The sequence below is a fragment of the Manacus candei genome, unplaced genomic scaffold (genome assembly GCF_025592945.1).
Source record: "Manacus candei isolate 608988 ecotype Guabito, Panama unplaced genomic scaffold, ASM2559294v1 h1tg000127l, whole genome shotgun sequence".
NCBI lineage: Eukaryota > Metazoa > Chordata > Aves > Passeriformes > Pipridae > Manacus > Manacus candei.
The window spans coordinates 664,934-682,810 of NW_026138175.1; the positions used below are offsets into that span (position 1 = coordinate 664,934).

General features: G+C 52.2%; 2 protein-coding genes across 2 annotated transcripts; one reads left to right on the top strand and one right to left on the bottom strand.

Annotated features, from left to right (window-relative positions):
- Positions 1–8,127: 8,127 nt before the first annotated feature.
- CUNH1orf109 (chromosome unknown C1orf109 homolog) lies at positions 8,128–10,058 on the bottom strand. The gene is made up of 4 exons (XM_051770965.1): positions 9,805–10,058; positions 9,547–9,726; positions 9,356–9,474; positions 8,128–8,979 (listed from the first exon to the last, which is right to left on the bottom strand). Exons 1-4 carry the CDS (start codon positions 10,056–10,058, stop codon positions 8,912–8,914), a joined length of 621 nt encoding a protein of 206 aa, XP_051626925.1. The 3' UTR covers positions 8,128–8,911.
- Positions 10,059–10,150: 92 nt separating this feature from the next.
- Positions 10,151–13,881, top strand: CDCA8 (cell division cycle associated 8). The gene is made up of 10 exons (XM_051770952.1): positions 10,151–10,529; positions 10,619–10,747; positions 10,952–10,992; positions 11,137–11,212; positions 11,549–11,688; positions 11,977–12,050; positions 12,367–12,465; positions 12,665–12,791; positions 13,243–13,329; positions 13,652–13,881. Exons 1-10 carry the CDS (start codon positions 10,448–10,450, stop codon positions 13,706–13,708), a joined length of 912 nt encoding a protein of 303 aa, XP_051626912.1. The 5' UTR covers positions 10,151–10,447; the 3' UTR covers positions 13,709–13,881.
- The last annotated feature ends 3,996 nt before the right edge of the window (positions 13,882–17,877 follow it).

Consider the following 17,877-nt stretch of genomic DNA (forward strand, 5'->3'; position numbering starts at 1 on the left):
ACCCCCCAGCTTTCATCACCCCGGGGCACCCCCAGCTTTCATCACACCGGGCACCCCCAGCTTTCATCACACCGGGCACCCCCCAGCTTTCATCACCCCGGGGTACCCCCAGCTTTCATCACACCGGGGCACCCCCCAGCTTTCATCACCCCGGGGTACCCCCAGCTTTCATCACACCGGGGTACCCCCAGCTTTCATCACACCGGGCACCCCCAGCTTTCATCACATGTGCCGGAACACGCAGGGCCTGCTGAAAACAACGGTTTGTAAATGCAAAGCCCCATCTCCAGTTGCTGCTCCCCTGCATCAGCCCGTCCCCTGCTCTCCGTGAGATATGTTCCAAATGATAGCATTTGTCTTTAATAAATGGGCACTACATAAACTGGCTCCTATGGGAAACCTGGGGGTTGTAAGTAAAACCTGATGTTTCCATTTCATTATAATGCATTTGCTCAGAGATGAATTCCAATCCATTCCCTGTTTAATATCAGCCGAAGGTGTGCAGTGCGTTTGTATTGCTATTTATGAAACTCATATCGCTGGGTTTAATCTGTTTCAGATTCCCCAGCTGTCTCTGTGTCTGTATCAGCTTGACCTGAAACAAGGATGTTCTTCTTCTGGAGTCACTGATATCACCAACATTCTGGGAGGATAAGGGGCAAAGCTCCTTCCATGGCTACAGAATATCTGACTGTAGATACAAGGTTCTTATCCAAATGTTTCCTTATGATATCGCCTGGGATGCTTCCTTTTAAGGCCAAATTTGTCTGTATTGGTCCCTACTCTAGAAAGGAATCTGAGGTGCAGAACCAGTTCTGATGGCAGAGCAGCATTGCTGCCACACTCCTGCACATGTTGTAAACCTGAGGAACACAGCAGCTGCAGCACTCGGCGTCCTGGGCCTTCTTGTGTGCCCCTTGTATGCCCCTGGCCTTAAATACACTGATCTGTGTGCACAGCTTGGACCTTGACATGCTTCAGCAGAGAAACGCTTCACAGGTCAGTGATTATTTCTCAGCCACTCGACAGACACCCATCACATCACGGAGCACAAAACCCACCCAGAGGATAACAAAACAGCACAGGGAGGAGCATCTGTGCTTGGTTCAGACAGATGGAAACCATGCACTGAGCGATCCCTCGAGTCCAGGGCTTGTGTCTCACCCATCCATCATGTCCTGGTGCTGCATCGCTCAGGCATTTCTGACAGAAGTGATGAGATAATCTCTGCCCCGTGGGAGCTGCTCTGCTGGTATCTCCTGTGACAGGAGAGGGGAAGCAGAGCGTTGCCTCCTCCCCTGCTCATCTTTGCAGAGATCCCTGTTCTGACTCAGCCTCAGTAGGGAATGCAAGTCCCTCAAATAACCTCCAAAGATTTGGAAATCAGGCTCAGGGAGGCACCATTGGTTTGTGTCACTGCTGGAGAGGGAAGGTATTACCTGAAGTTGCACAGAGTCATGAACAACTGGATGAGAAGAAATACATATTGCAGCTGGATTTCTCTGCTCCCCATTAAAAAACCACCACCACAGAGAGTAAATGGCTGAAACCATAGAGCCATTAGCTGAACTCTCCAGCCTCAAAGCTGTCCCACTTGGGAAGGTCTGGACAGGACAGCTGCCTGTGGGGACCCTGCCACACGTTGACTCATGAGCTGGCTGCCTTCATGAACCCTACTGAGAACCTGAGTTTAGTTCGTAGCAAATGTCCTCTGGGGATGGAAAAAATAAAAATTTTTAAAAAAAGAAAAAAGAGAGACTGACCCATTTGAGTTCCATCTGTTGGGGTTTATAATGTTCTCCTTATAATTGCCAACAGACAATGTGAATTGCAATTAGCTAATTGCTTGCTAACTTTCCGTTCTAATAATAGTCATGTTCCAGTGTTATACAAGCTTGGAGGCTGCTGCTGTTCCCTTGCAACTGGCAATAATAAATAATATCATATTCCCTCAGCTTTGCCATTTCTTCCAAGTTTCATCCCCATGCAAATTGCTCCAGCATGTCCTAATCCCTGACGAGATGGCAGAGGCATCAACAGCATTTATTTGCAGTTCCCTGCACTGGGAGGGTTCGACACTTGCACGAGGATGTGGCACCAGGAAGCTGTGACTCCCGTGTGCCATTTGGCCCCACTGCAGGGCCAGGAGGTGCCTCTCCTCATGGCAGGGCAGCAGGACCAGGATCTACACCCCTGGAAATCCAATCCCTCCCATCAGAATGTGCATGGTTACAGCTCTTTGGAAGTTTTGGGTTTTGTTTGGCTTTTCACTTTCCCTCTGCAGAATCAGATGTGGCCTTGGCCCCTGTAGTGACATATTTCATTACCAGTAGCTTCAATAATGTCAGCACAGACCCAAACTGGAGCTTTCAGGAACACACACTCTCCAGCAGCAGAACAAGCTGTACAGTGTCACTGCTGCAGTGATAAGGGGCGACTGGATCCTGACAGGGCTCCTGGGGGGCACAGGGGTCCAGTTGGGTGCTGAGGCCTGGCAACCCCAGGATGGGAGCATGGAGAGCTCCCTTCCACATGGGTGAACTTTTGGGCACCCCCTCTGCAGGCTGTCTGACCTCCAGCTCATTACTGCCTTGCAGATGCAGCTAATTGAGAAGCAGAGCAGCAGCCTGATCCAGTGAAGTCAGGGCCAATGAAATGAGCAACATCATTCCCTGGCGCATGAGGAACTACTGAACAAGGAGCTGCCAGCAGGCTGACATCTCCAGAGCTTACAGACTAATCTCATTAAACTCAACCAAAAAGCCTTTCAGAGCTGGGGGAGCCACGTCCAGCAAAAGCTGGGCTGGATTATTCACCTCAGGGGTTTTTCCACACGCCTGGTTCCCTGTCACTCCACCCCACAGGCAGGGGAGTGTGGGCCCCAGCTGCAAAGCAGCCCAGGATGGGGGGTATCTGCCCAAATCCCACTGCTCCAGGGCTCAGCCTACAAGGGCTCCTGGCTCCCCATATGGGACTTGCACAGAGGGCAGCAGGGGCTCTTGCTCAGGTTCTTCATGAGCAGAACTTTCTGTCACTGCCTCAGGTGCTGAGGCACTCTCACAACCTGCTCTCACCCCTCCCCCAGGGCTTGGGCAGAGGTATCAGAATTGTACCATGAAAGGGAATTCTCCTTGGCAAAGCCACACCAAGACCTCTCCCTTGCTTTGCTCAGCAACTGGAGATGGCTGTCCCCTCCCCACAGCTCAGGTGCACAGGGCAGGAGGAGGCTGCTCTTGCTCAAACCAAGTAGCAGGACATGAGGAGCTGGAGGAATCCAGCCAAAGGAACAGCTTTGCTCACTTCTGCTTTGGTTTCCTCTGTGAACGTTTTCTCTCAGCACTGGTTGATGGGTTTCAGACTGAGGGAATGTTGGGAAATTAATGGGAGAATTCTGTGGCACATTGCATGAGGTGCCAAGGACCGGTGGTGATGCACAGCAGCTGGCAGAGCCCTGGTGTGCCCCTCACCTGGGCTGCCCCCACGGGACCTGCACACCCACGGCCACTGGTGCAGCTCCTCTGCTCACACCAGCACCTGCTGCTCCACACCCACAGTGTGGCACTGGCTGGGCTGTGCCAACAGTTTGTGGAGGGTTTGTGGCAGAAGCCACTCAGGGCAGGGGATGGGGTGGCAGAAAAGCTGCCAGGGCCTGGCAACTGCCAGCTCAGTTTGTCCCCAGGGCTACTGGCACACAGTAGAGGATGGCCATGGCACGGGGAGGGTGAGGTGCCACTGGACACGCTGCATCCAGGGGAGTGGCCCTTCTGCTACCCCTGTACCAGTCACTGCCAGGTGCTCTTGGACATAAGGCTGTGAGGTTTGACCAGCTTGAATTCACCTCCCGACCTCAGGAGAGCAGAGCAAAGGTCTCGTTGGGCTCAGGCTGGTCCCCAGCTGACAAGTGGCCATGGACTACACACAAAAATGCTCTAAAGCTGACAGCACCAAATGTTTCTTCTCCACCTAAAACAGTTGTTTGGGATTCAGTTAGGAACAAAACTGCATCTTGTAGGTTTTAATAAAGCTTTTGGCAAACAGTTCAAACACTGTGGGGGGAAGAAGAAGAGAGAGGTTGAATTTATGGGAGTGGGAGGAGATCATTTGCTTTCTTAGGAATTGGAAAAGATTAATAGTGTGCAAAGGCTCTTGGATTCATTCCTCACATAGCAGAATGATTAGGAGACTTACTGGCTTGATGTTCTTCATTCTGCCTTCCCCAGGTGGCTTAGAGAGTGTCTGGGCTGCAGAGAAAACGACCAGGGAGAACAGAGAGCCATCCCACATCAGCCCCAGGGAGGAGGTGGCTGTGGCATGCTGGGGGATGGAGGAGCATTGAATCACACAGATGGCTTTGCTGGGAAATTAAATAGGTGCTTAATATTTCTGTAAATGCTGATCTGTGGGAAGGCACCAGCACCTGAGAGGTGGTAGGAGTACAGGTCAACAAGGCAGGTTTGTCCTTCCAGCATATACCCACTCCTGGACCCGGGGTGCCGACAGCACAGAACTGTTCAGTAACAAGAATCTGAACCTGGAGAAGGTCCTGTCTCTCTCCCACCACCGGCATTTTGCAGTGACCTGGTACTGTGTGAGGTGAATCCTGAAGCAAGGAAAAAAGGAAGGAAAAAGGCAGGAATTTCCCAAAGGTTCTTTCTAACAGCCAAAACCTGATGCAAGCCTCACTGTGCACAGAGTGCAGGGGAAGGATGAAAAGCCACTGGACGCACATGGGGAACCACAGGACCTGACTTCCAGACAAGTCAGAGGCTGTGCTGGAAAGGCAGACTAGACTGGCTCAGGCACTGCTTCAGTCTTACAAATCTCATTTGGCTCTGGGATGACAGACAGCCCGTGTCCCCAGAGACCTGTGCCAACACAGCCTTTAGTGTGGCCCGAGAGGCTGCAGCAGATCCACCCAACAACCAGGACAGGACACACAGGTCACCTGGAGAGTGTGAGCAACAGGAGCCACTGACCGTGTCCCCTGCCTGAAGACAGTCATCTCCCCAAGAACAAAGTAAGCTGGAAACTAGATGAGAGGATGGGCAGAGCCACTTGCTTTCCATTGGTGGTCCCAGTCAGAGTAACATTGGATAGACCTCCCAGTTTCTCCATGCTGCTGTAGCAGGGACAGTCCAAGCCAACACCCGGACACTTGGCCGGTACAAGCAGAGCATGCAGTGTTTTCAAGACTCCATAGACATCCCTGGAGCTGTCAGCTATGGAAAATAGGCTTCTGTGCTATTTATGGCCATCTGTTGTGCTCCAGTTCAGGAGTGGAAGACTGCAGTGGTGCTTAAAACATTGCACTGGGAGGCAGCAGCAGCTCTCAGGCAGCCACAATCAGTCTGAGTTTTCAAATAATATTAGGAAATATAATGTTTACTCTGTCAGAGAATGAATGAGGAACTTGAGCAAAACTGCTAAACATGAAAGTTCCTGGACATCTGGAAAAGATTAGTTAAGGAAGGTGCTTGGGACAGGGAGTTCAGGCGAGTTCAGGAGACACCTACTGCAGATCTGTGTCCACAAGAGGAGGGAGGAGGAGCAAAAGGCTGGGGGGAAAAGCAGGAAGGGAGGATTGAAATAAAATCTCTGCAGGATGGGCAGTGAGAACAGGCTCCATCCTGCAGTGACATGCAGCACAGGCAGTCCTAGAGGGTCTGCAGGGGGTGAAGGGGTCAAGGGCCAGACCACGGTGGCAAAGAGCTGGCCAGGTAACAGCTCCTGCCCGGACCTGCAAGGGCAGACACGGGCACTGTGCTGAGCACGTCCCACCTTGGGAAAGCACATCACTGCTTCCTTGCCACGTGTCCCCACCCACCACACATCCATCGATGAGCAGGTTTTGTCCCTCTTGGAGCTAATCGACAGCTCAACAGGGCAAAGGCTGTGACAAAGTCAAGAGCACCAGAGAAACACTCAAGAGAGCTGGGCATGGGGGACAGAGGGACACACCCAGTTCATGGGCCGGGAGAATGTTTGCTTTATTTCGAAGCAGACAAACACTCAGGCAGCACCTTGGGCCCTGCAAAGTCACAAAGGAGTTCTGCTTCAGGCCAAGATGAAAGTCTCAAAAATGAAAGTCTCACAAAAACCACAGGGGCTTGTGAAACCCATGCTTGGTTTATTAAATGAATCACAAAGCTTTTTATCACATATTTCTGCCTCCGAGTCACTTTACACTTCAGTTCACGTGCCAAATTCTTTGTCTTTTCCCTAACTGTGGACCCTTGTAGTACACTCTGTTTTGGAATCTGTTTGAAATCCATGAGCTTATGCTGAAGCAGAGCTTTGGGGTTTCTTTTGGAAGCCTGGCATTACTCATAGCAGGTCTCCATTTCTGAGCAGAACTGTGCACAGGCCCCGCTGCAGCAGAAGTCAACGCTCACCCTGTAGGAGGAAACAAACCAACAAGATATAAGTCAGGCGCTCCCTATAAATGTTTGTGGGCCTTCAAATTTAGTAACTGAATATGGTTTGTGCTTCCCCTCTAAGTGAAGAATAACTATTTTCCAATGGAGTTAGCAGGAGGTAAAGCTGAAAATCAAAGTGTGAGCTTTGTGTTTCCTGACAATTTTCCTTTAACAAGGTAGTTCCAGCTGCTAACTGCATTTTATTGCATTCCTCAAAGACAGATCTCCGTGCGAGAACACTTTGAGAGCTCTGCTCCAAAAATAAAGGTACTTGGAGCTATTTTTATGTTAGGTATATTTTACCAGTTGGTCTCAGAGCCCTTGGTGCTGCCCTTACCCAGAGCCTCACTCAGGTATGGCACGGGCTGGAGCCCCTGGCTCTGCGTTTGGTTCCCAGGCAGCTGGAGCAGCGGGTGCTGCTCTCACTCACCTCCCTCCTGTCCCAAACTCAGGAAGGTGCTGAAATCTGGCACCCAATGACATCCCTGTGCCACAGGTATCTCACTCAGCCATGCAGGCTTCCAAGCACGGGAGGAAGAAAAGTGGCCTTTCCACCTGCCTGCTGTCAAGTGCAATGCTGAAAGACTGAATGCCCACCCTGACTGTCTTCTTGGGGGAACCCTCCAACCCCCAGAGACTCCCAGGTGAATGCTGACTGAAGGAAGTCCCACACACATGAAAACCCATGCCCTTGTTAGCAATGGGGACCCTGGCAGCCATCCTGACTGAACATCCGGATTGGAACGGAACGAGCCCACAGCTGATCCCAATTAGAGCATTCTGATGAGGAGATTCACTCCCACCCTTCAGAACACTGCAGACAAATGCAGCTGATGACATGGCCCACCAGCCAGGAACAGCACAGAGCAATCAATCACCCCAAAACTTCAATGAGCACCTCTATCATCCCATTTCAGTCAGTCAGAGTCAGGGCACGGCCACTTTCAGTGCAGAAAGCTCCTTCAGCACTTTTAGCAGGGCTGTTGTTAGCCCAAAGACAGACATCGGGGGCCAAACATCTGGGGGAAGCAGAAGGGCCACCACCAAAGTGTGCTGAACACCTTCCAGAATTTAAATCCATTTGTTCTTTGTGCAGATGTCCTGGACAGAGGCTGACAGAAGAGAGGTGTTGAAGGGCTGTGTAGTGTGTGCACACATAAAGAAAATTCTGCATCCACACACACTGTGACCTACTGGTTTGTGATGATGATACATCAAGGCCTGAGCAAGGATAACACCCCCAGCTCACCTGCAGCCATCAGCCTGTGTAAGGAGCACAAGGCTCTGCAGCCAAGCGAGCCCCCAACAGGACCTCCAGCCCCCACCCTGCCAGGAACAGAACCCACCTCACACCCACCCTGGGTAAACGTTGGCTCCCTCAGCCAGGACACTCAACTCCAGGAGGGGGACTGTGGTTTTCTTTGCAATTAGAACTGGTGCATGAAGCCCCATCCCATGAAGTCCCTGTCCCTGACAGGGGCACTGGCAGCCCGGCCCTGCAGCCAGCAGCCTCCCTACCTCCACACGCCGCTCCTCCCAGCACCCCGATCTCCTCCTGCACCCCTTGCACCCCGATCTGCCCACGAGCCCTGCATGCCCCTCTCCCCCAGCACGCCCCTCTCCGCAGGTCGCACAGTGCCCTCAGGTGGCCGCAGGGACTCCCCAGGTTGGAGACAGAAACGGGAGCACAAACACGACCACAAGGTGTCCAACACAATTCTTTATTGCCTTTGCAGGAGAAACTCCTGTTTCTTACCAAATACGTTATTTAGGGAGAAACATCCCACGGCTTCCCGGGAATGAGAGGATCAGCAGGTCAACAAAAGATGTCCCCACAGTGTCAGCAGCTGCTGCCACCAGACAATGAAGTTTTAAGACTGATTTCAGTGGGCCCTGGCAGATGTATCAGAGTAGTGTACTCTGACACCCTTGAAAACTGCCCGTGTCAGAACTCAGGCGTCCGTGCACCTCCATAATTACATTTTCAAGCGAGATTTGCTCCCTCCTCCTCCATGCCCAAGTGGGATGAACACAAACATACTGTTCAGAGGCACATGGTGCCCAGTGTTTGTAAGCCCTGATCTGAGATCTTTTCTTTATTTGTAAGGACAGAACTCAAACATCTTTCTTACATGGCATCAGCCTGAGGGAATCTGTGTTACACTCGTGCATCTGCAGCACCTCATGTCAGTAAGTCTCAGCATTTTTTCCATGATACAAAGCATCTGCCACAGGAGAACAAAAGGAAAGTTCCACAGCTGGAAGTGACTCCCTTCTATCCTCATGGTTTGTTCAGCTCAGCCTCTTCTTCAGACACCAAGTCCATTTCAACTTGAAAACAGGACAGTCCAAGCATTTCCTGCTGAGGCCAAGAATCAACTCATTCTGCTTCCAGAAAGCACCAGTAGAGCTCCTTCAATTCCTCGTCCCCTTTGCAGCATTCCAGAACACACCAGGCTGGCAGAAGCTGGTCAGTGTCAGTCCTTGCTGCTCTGTCAAGAGATAGGTGAGCAGAGCAGCTCTTGATGGTTCTCCACAAACAGCGAGACCTTCAGGAGTGTATCTGAGTCAGAGAGAAAACAACAACCTCGTCAGCTTAAGGCACTTTACCTATAGTCTGTACACCCCTAAACCTATGCTGTTTCTAAAGGCAATAAAGAAAAGCGTAAGTAAAACTGACTGAGCAGTGAAATGGATCACTGAGCCCTTGTTACATTGGAGGATGTTGCTTCCAGCCGTGCCCAGGTGTGATGGTGAGTATTTTCAACTGAAGCTGACCGAGACCTCACAGCAGATCACAAAGATCAACTGAGCAGGATGAGCTGCTGCTGCCGAGCCCGGCACAGCCACCACGGCCAGGCCTGTCTGCTGTCACCAGGGCAGGGACAAGACCACTGAGCCCCAGGAAAAGACCCTCAGGTCTGTGCACATGGAACTACCTTGAACAACGTCTTCCTTGTGGTGCTCCAAAATCCTCTCCCAGGACTGCGGGAGGGCTTCCATGTCTGCCAGGCTGTCACAGCTGAGGCGCTGCAGGAGCAGTTTGCTGTCCAGGTACCTTCGTGCCCGGTAAGGACAACAACGAGAGAACACCCCCCCGGCGTTGCCCAGAGCCCCCTCAGCAGGATACAGGTGCCGGTAGTAGCGCTCCACGTCCTGCAGCCCCTCCAGCACGTCGGACAGCGAGGGGCAGCGCGGCCCGCGCCGCAGGGCCCCCTCCAGCCCCAGCTCGGCCGCCCGCTCCTCGTACACCCGCAGCACGGCGCCCGCGGCGGCGGCCGCGGCGTCCCGCACCTCCCGGAGCTCCGTCCTGCGGGCACAGCGGGGTCAGCCGGGATCGCGCCCCCCGCCCGCCCCGGCCCCGGCCCCGGCCCCGCCACCCCCTCACCGCCGCCCGCCGAGCTGCTCCAGCAGCGCCTCGGCCGCGCCGCGCTGCTTCCGCCACAGCCGCGCCCGCAGCTCCGGGAAGGCGCCGAGCGGCGCCGCGTCCCAGGGCAGCCGCCGCGCCGCCCGCATCTGCGCGGCCAGCGCGGCCAGCGCGGCCAGCAGCGGCGCCCAGGCGGACAGGGCCGCTCGTCCCGCCGCGTCCGCCCGCGCCGCCGCCGCCGCCCAGCCCCGGAGCGCAGCCGCCACCGCCGCCATCGGGGCCACCGGGGCCACCGGGGCCATCGGGGCCACCGCCGCCATCACCCCGCCCGGCACCGGTACCGCGTCATCGCCGCGCGCCGCGACACCATTGGCCGCTCGCGGGCCGCGGTTCGTTCGAACGCGCGGTCGCGCCCGCGCCCGGGACTGACGGAGGGAGCGACACCGAGCGAGTGACCGGCTCCGGGACACCGAACACCGAGCGGGGCCTCACCGACACCGACAGCGGCACCGCCATCCAGCGAGTGATCGGCACCGAGACACCGAGCGAGCGATCGGCTCTGAGACACCGAACACCGAGCGGGGCCTCACCGAGACACCGAGAGCGGCACCGGCATCGAGCGAGCGACCGACCCCGAGACGCCGAGCGAGCGAGCGGCCCCGCCATGGCTCCCGCGAGGAAGAAGGGCGGCTCGAGCACGCGCAGCAGGAAGCTCGCGGCCTTCCTGAAGGATTTCGACTGCGAGGGTAGGAACGGGAACGGGGCCGGGAACGGGGCCGGGAACGGGAACGGGAGGGAACGGTGTCGCCGGGGCTGACGCCGCGTGTCCCCGCAGTGAACCAGCGGCTGGAGCGGCTGCGGGCGGACGGGGAGCGGCTGGTGAAGGAGGTGGAGAAGCTGTACGACATGGAGATCCTGCGCCTGCCGCTGGAGCTGCGCCAGATGAACTGGCTCGAGTACTTCGGTAACTGGGCTGGCGCTCCCTCGCATGACAAACCCCGACGGGAATAAGGGACCGGCTGGGGTCTGCTGTGCGCGGAAATCCCGGGGGGGCGGCCCGCGGGCTGCCCGGGAGCTGCTCCTGCTCTCTGAGGGTGAAAACTGGTTTGAGCTGGTTTTTGCACTCTCCCGGACTTGCACTGACTGGTCTGACATATTTTCTTTCTAGGTAAAGAAGGAAGTGGAAAGGCACTGGAGGAGGTGGCCATGGTAGGTTTCCAGCAGAAACACACCAATGCAGGGGCTCCTTGGGCTGTAACGAGCTGTTCTGGCTGTAGAATAGTTAGAGGTTTGCTCTACAGAACTCTGTGTTGCCAACAATCCTAACAGTGTCACAACTGTTTTTAATTTTAGGCAGACTTGGAAATAGCAGAAATAGACAAGCGGACAGCAGAAGTTATCAATACTCAGTTTGAAATCGTCAAGAAAGGTCGGTTGGAGCGCTGTGAGGCGACTGGGGAGGTGGAAGCATGTCATGGTTCCTTAATGGGAATAATAATTCAGTTCTTGCTCACATCCCTCAATATATTTAAACCAGAAAAATAATCCAGCTTTTATCCCTAGTACCTGCAGTAGGTCTAATTTATTTTATAAAAACATTCAATATAATTCAAAGTAGTGCTCTGTAACCATTGGGATTGCACTGGAATTTGGACTTTAGAAGCAAATTTTTGCCAGAAGTGCTTGTAGTCGTTTGCTGTTTGGCTCTGCTGCTAACTAATAATTTAAAGTTATTATTTACTTAGATAACACTTTCTCTTTCTAGTGGAGAAATCCAAAAGGAGTGTTGAAGCCATTGAGGAGGAAGCAGAGCCTCCGTCACTTCCTCTGCCAAAGAAATCCAGAGTTGACAGTCAGTGTCCTTCAGAGACAGAGGCTGAGAGTGTGAATCCAAGAACTGCAAAGGTAAATAGCTGTTCTGTGGGATGACTTTATCCCCAGGATATAAATTCCTGACTGAGCTGATGACTAGGGCTGTCCAGGATGCTCTGAGGGAGACTTCAAACAGCTTCCCTGAGAATTCTAACGATAGGGGAAGGTCACAAAGGCTTGAATGGTGTTTGTTCTGGGCTCTTGTGCCATGAAAAGGAGACTGAGCGTTTTGTGTGGAAGTATCTTATCTGAGTATTTTGTGTGGACTCAGCTGTCCCATGAGAGGGCAGTAGCTGATGTGGTGAGTGGTGTGTCCCTCAGGTGAAGGCGTCCACCAAAAAGCCGCCCGTGTCCAGAAGACCCCGGTCAGCGAGAGTGAAGCGCATGAGCAAGAGGTAATGGGGATGTCTCTCTTTCATCTCCAGAAATGCAAACTGAGAGTGTAAATATATCTCTTTCATGGGATGGAGTTTGGTTCAGCAGGGGGTCGGGGAGTTGTGCCATGTTACAGTAAAAAATTGACAATCTGACAATGAATGAAAGATGGACAACTGCCCCTCCTGTGAGGACCAGCTGTCCCCAGCTTTGCAGGTCACTGATGAGTGAGAACCCCTGGGTTTTGTGGTGATTGCCTTGTTTAAGCCTTTGATAAGTGCTTCTACAATTTGTTAAAGGTCATCTTATGAGCAGATGTTTATTTCTATTTAACAGATCAAGCAAAAACAGCTTTATCACTCCAGCTACTGGGAGAATGGGTGATTTCTGTGCTCGGGGAGGTACCTCCATGATCACACCCAGATTTGATTCTAGGTTTGTATTCTGTCAGGTTTCTCTGTTGGTCTGTTAACAGAGAAAATAAATCTCTTTCCCTTCTACCTCTGTTATAAGCTGTTTGCTTTATGTCACCTGTTTCCCACACAATCTTTAGCGGCTCTTTGAACATGAAATGAAAGACTTTGACTAGAAGTGCTTTGAGCAAATCCTGCTCACTAATAACTTGTTGTTTCAGGGTGTTCAAGACGCCGGGTTTGCGCACGCCCGCGCTCAACGAGCGCGTTTACACCATCTCTGCCAACGGCAGCCCCCTCGCCGACACCGGGGACGCCTTCCTGACCCTGCCCCTGGGCGGAGGGGAGGTAATTCCTGACACTTCACCTGCAGGGGCTGGAGGGGTGCACGGGCGAGGCCAAAGCTTTGAACCTCTTGGTGCCTCACCAGTTTCAGTTCATCCGCTCGTGTCTCTTTAGCTGTGCCACTGCAGTTCATCAGAGGATTGATCAAGCTTAAAAAGAACCTTAGGAGACTCTTAGTCAGAAGTGGCAGCTGCTTACACTGGCCAGAACAGAATAGAAGGATGTTTTGCTGTGCATTCAAGTAACACTTAAAGTAGCAGTAGTGGCAGTAATGCATTAATGCACTGCAAGGAGGATGTGAGTTGAGCTGTTGGTCAACCTCAACATAGTTCTCTGCCTGTCTGTGGTCTCCTATTATGCTTAGATGTAGTTACTTCTATTTTTTATTTTTTTGCTGCCTCAAGCTGCTGCAGCTGACCAAAAGAAAACCTAAGATTTGGGTTTGTTTCCACAGAGCATACGTTTGACAGCAAAGGATTTGACCAAGAAGAATTTTCTTCAGCTGAACCCCAAGGCCCGGGGGCTCATGAAGAAGTTGTCAGTAAGTCTGGGTGTTTTTGGCAGCCATGACCTGAAGTTGTAAGGCAGTGCTGTCACTGTCATCAGTCAGGGGACTGCTGAGCTGCAATAGAAACCTCTGATTCCCTGCCTGGCCTTGTCTTGTATTGTGGCTCATGTCAGAGGTGAAGAAGCAGCACAGAGCAGGGAAGGAGAGGGAGGGGCTTTACATCACGTCTGGCTGAATACACACTGGGGAAAAGAACTGTTGTCAGTGCTCTGGAAAACAGTGTTGTCTGTTGGGCCAGAGCTGTGGGTGTTTGGGCTGCACCACTGTCTGAGCACTGATTGCTCTTCCCTTACAGGTTTGTCTCGCCCAGGCTTGCAGTGAGGCAAAGAAACCCGTGGATGGAAGTCACTGAACGATGCCATCCCTCTGCAAATATGTGTTACATTTAGGACTGCTACCTTCATTTAGTTCTTCTCATTTGTGTTCCTTTCATTAATTTACAGAATGAAAGCTAAGAGCTAGTTTTTCTATCTATAATATGTACTGTATGTAATGGAATCAAAATAAATTGCATTTTTTTTTTAATTTTTGAAGAAAAATCAGTCTTTATTTCCTTTAAGGCTGAGACCATGACACAGTTCTCTTGGGTTTGCAGACCAGCAAGTGGGCAGAAAGGCTGTTGATTGGCAAGTTAAGAGCAGTCAGAGCAAAGAACTTGGCTTCTCTAGCTCTGTTTAGTATTTTTTTTCTAAAAATTAGCCTGTTTCTTTGTTAGTTGGTGCACTTTGGAGATCCAAGATGTTACCGTAATGCAGACCTCAGCTATATACCATGGATTTGGAAATCTATTTAAGAAGTTTTGGCAGGTTCTAAGTCCTAACTGCAGGTGGCAATATAAACCACTCAGCTACATGTACACCTGCCTTGCTGTCGGAATTCTGTGAACATATTAATTAAAAGCACCGATTAGTTAAGCTCTACATAAAAATTTTCCGCATTTACAGACGTGTAAGTCAAGATTCTGCTTTAAACACGTCTTTACCAGGGAAATTAAGCTAGATTGCTTAGCCTGCCCAGAGAATTTGCTCACCGAGTCGCAGTTCAGGGCCACGCTGAGCAGGGCAGCACACGAGCTTCATACACAGTTTGAATTTAACTCCTTTGCTGGGGGGTAGTAACAGGGAATGGCAATAAGGTCTCAGGTGCTGTTGTGACCCCCTCCCTGAGTGGGGCTGGGGCCTGGCTACAGCCCCAGACTGAACACTGCCCTGGGGGAAAGCTCTGAGTCTGGTGCTGTTGGATGTTCCTGAAATAAAAAAAAAAAAAAATTTTAAAAATTGTGAATTTTCTTCCCACTTATCCCTGAAACGGTCTGAGAGCCCTGAGGCAGGATGGAGGGGTCGGTGAGCAATGGCAGCCTGCAGTTCAGGGTCTCTCCCCTCCCACCGTGTGGCAGAGTCAGGGCTGTGGTGGGAGGGGGCAGGAGCAGGGCTCTGCTTCAGCTGGAAAGCTTATCTCCCACGGAGGGTGACCTTGTGGTCCAGGAGCCTGGGAAGCTGGATCCTGATGGCACTTGATTGATGGGATCTGAGGAGTCATTCTCCCTCAATGTCAGTCGGCTGCCTCTGCTGACTGCAAATGAAGGCTCGAGAAATGGGACAGTAATCGATGCCAGATGGGAGGTGCAGTTGGAAATGCCCCTGTCTGGGAGCCTCGACCAGGACAGTGCTGAGGGCATGGCTCGAGCCCACTGAGATGCTCCTGCTTTGTCTTTCTGTCCCTTTTGATTTCACCAGGGCTCAGGATGCAAAGATGTGCCAGCACAGCCCCAGCACTTTGGCTCAGCCTTGCTGTGCCCAGAGAGTGGACAAAGGGATCACGGACAGAAAAGGTCTTTTTGCTTCTGCCTTTCCACCTGTCACCTCCCAGAGCTTTTCAGAGTGGGGGACAGGGCAGCATCTTCCACCTACCATGCTTGAACGGGCCCATTCTGTCCCGTCCCACGGCTTGAGGAGTGACTGTGGCTCCACAGGGAGGGACCAGAGCTGCTCACAGGGCTCTGGGTGACAAATCACCGTGACATTGTTGAGGGGAGCACGTGCATGCAGTGATGGGGTTGTAATGAATTAAGTGCTGCTAGAATTGCTGCGGGACTGCTGTAAGGAATGTGCATGTGTTGTGAGGAGTAGGACACAGGCGTGATGGATATTGTCCATCAGCTGTGATTAAAAGCCTATCATCCCGATATATATTTTCAAAAACTAATTTAAGGCTGAAAGAGATTATTAAAAATGAGGAGAGGAAATTGTCTGGGATATATTTTAAGTCCCTTGCTAGGTAAGATGAATTCCAGAAGTCAAAATACTGCCTGTGGGGTGAAAGGAATCAATGCAGGTGTTGTGGTGGCTCATGATAAGAAGACAGGGCAATTCCACTGCCAGGGGAGAGCATTTGGGGAAGGACAGCCCTTGTCTGGAACTGGTGTGCTGGGGACCAGAAGGCTGAGCTGATCCCACAGCACAGGGACCATCCTGCAGCTGTCAGCCCTCCTCAAGAGAGTGGAGCACAGCACATCTCTGCCCTGAGCCCGGGGTCCACCTGGTCCCCTCCCACCTCGGTTCCCTTCCCGAGGCTGTGGCCGCTTTGCAGCTGGGCAGTGGAGACACGAGCTGGTGAAGGATCCTGGGGGATCCCAGGGGAAGTAGCTTCTGCAAAATGACATTTACGAGCAGCCTTGCCTGGAGATGCTCGGGAGAGAAGCCCCCACACCTGGTGCTGGGTGGGCTCGGGCTCTGTTCCTCTGCATTTTATTCTCTGTCACTAAGAGGACACATGTCCCTGCACCCCAAGTGCTGTGCCAGCGTGGGTCTAAGGAGGCAAACATGGCCAGCCTGCAACCTGCCATGCCCTGGACATCCGGAAATCTGAGTTTTGATCTTGGCTATTCCCTCACTCTTTCATTTATCTCTCTGTGCTGTTCTCCATGACAAGATCATTAGAAACCCGGTTGCTGTTGCTGAGCTCTTCCTCCTGAGCCGTGTGTAACCACGGACGATGTCTGCAAGACAAGAGGCTTAATTGTGTTCTGCCAGCAGCGAGGGGCTGTCAGCCAGGCAAATTTAAAGCCAGGCTGGATGGGGGTGGGAGATGCACCTCCATTACTCACCAGCCTGGATGAGGTTTAGCTTTATTGTATCCGGAAATAACCAGAGCCTGGGAGGTGCTGATTGAAGCCATTTGAAAACACGACAACATCCCCGGGACGAGAGGTGTCTAATCTGATGAAGCCAGAGTGCATTAGGTAAGAGCTGTGCAAAGCGAGGAAAACACAATTAAAGCATTCTTGGGGACAGCTGTCGACCTGCGTCAGGGACAGCGGGGCTGAGACACGGGCACGTGTCTGATGAAAACAATCTGTTTGAAACACTCCTCAATAACAGAGCCCCAGCCACTGCTGGGCTCAGCCTCGGAGGGTCCCACCAGCCACAAGCTGGTGCAGGCCCATGCCTATGTGGGGTTCCTCAGGCAGGGCTGGTGGCACCTGCCTGTGCAGCACTGGGGGCATGGCAGGGTTTTGTCTTTGCAGGAAAACAGCCCAGGAGCAAGTCAGTGCCTCATTCCCCAGTGATGGAATAAGGGAGCTGCTGGGATTAGTGCCCCTGCATGGCACATCAGGGCTTTTCCCAGACAAACACCCTTCCTGAGGCTGCCAGACTGACACCTTTCTCACAGTGTGTTGACCAGGCAGCATCCCTTCCCTCCATGCAGAATTTTGTAAGTTTTTGTCTCTAAATAACCCCTTAGAACCCTTCAGGCTGGTGAGGTGCAGGGGTCAGTGCTCTGGCCAGGGAGGCAGCAGTCTCCCTGTGTCACCACTGTGGTGTTGGGGAAGTGGAAATGGAGGAAATGCTCCTTTTCCTTCAGTGCTCAGAGTGTATTGTGCTTTGTACTCTCTCTTCCCAGATCTGCTGTACAGGAGCTGCATTAAGGATCTGGGTTTCCTGTTGCACATTTGGACAGAGACACCTTCCGCTCTCCCTTTAGACTCCTGCTGTTATAAATAGTGATTAAACCCACACACTTCTGTAAATCGCTGGCAAAAGGAACTTGTATCAAATCATGCTTCTTTGGCAAGAGTTTAAATTGACAGTGACAAGCTTATTTCTAGAAGAAGGTTCTATTTTGGGGAGCTTGATTCATTGTGCCACTTGGCAGTTCTGATGCAGTGTGATGTGATACCTGACACATCCTGTTCCCTGCGAGGCAAAGCAGGGATTTATGCATTGCTGTGAGACAGAGCCACCCGGCTCTCATCAGGTGAGACAACACTGTTAGCAATGATTTTAACAGGCTCAGGGCAACTCTTATCCTTTTGGAGGTCCCTGAGCCTGTTTTTCCCTGGGGATGTACAGCATCCCTGATGTACATTCCATTACCCTGAGAACCTCTATTTACAGTCACAAACCACCATTTATCCAACACACAATTGCCATCACCCAGGAGCACCTAAATCTCACAAAAAGCCTTTTAATTGCCTTGTTAATCTCTGTCTCCTGGCATTTAATAGAATTCACTTAAAAA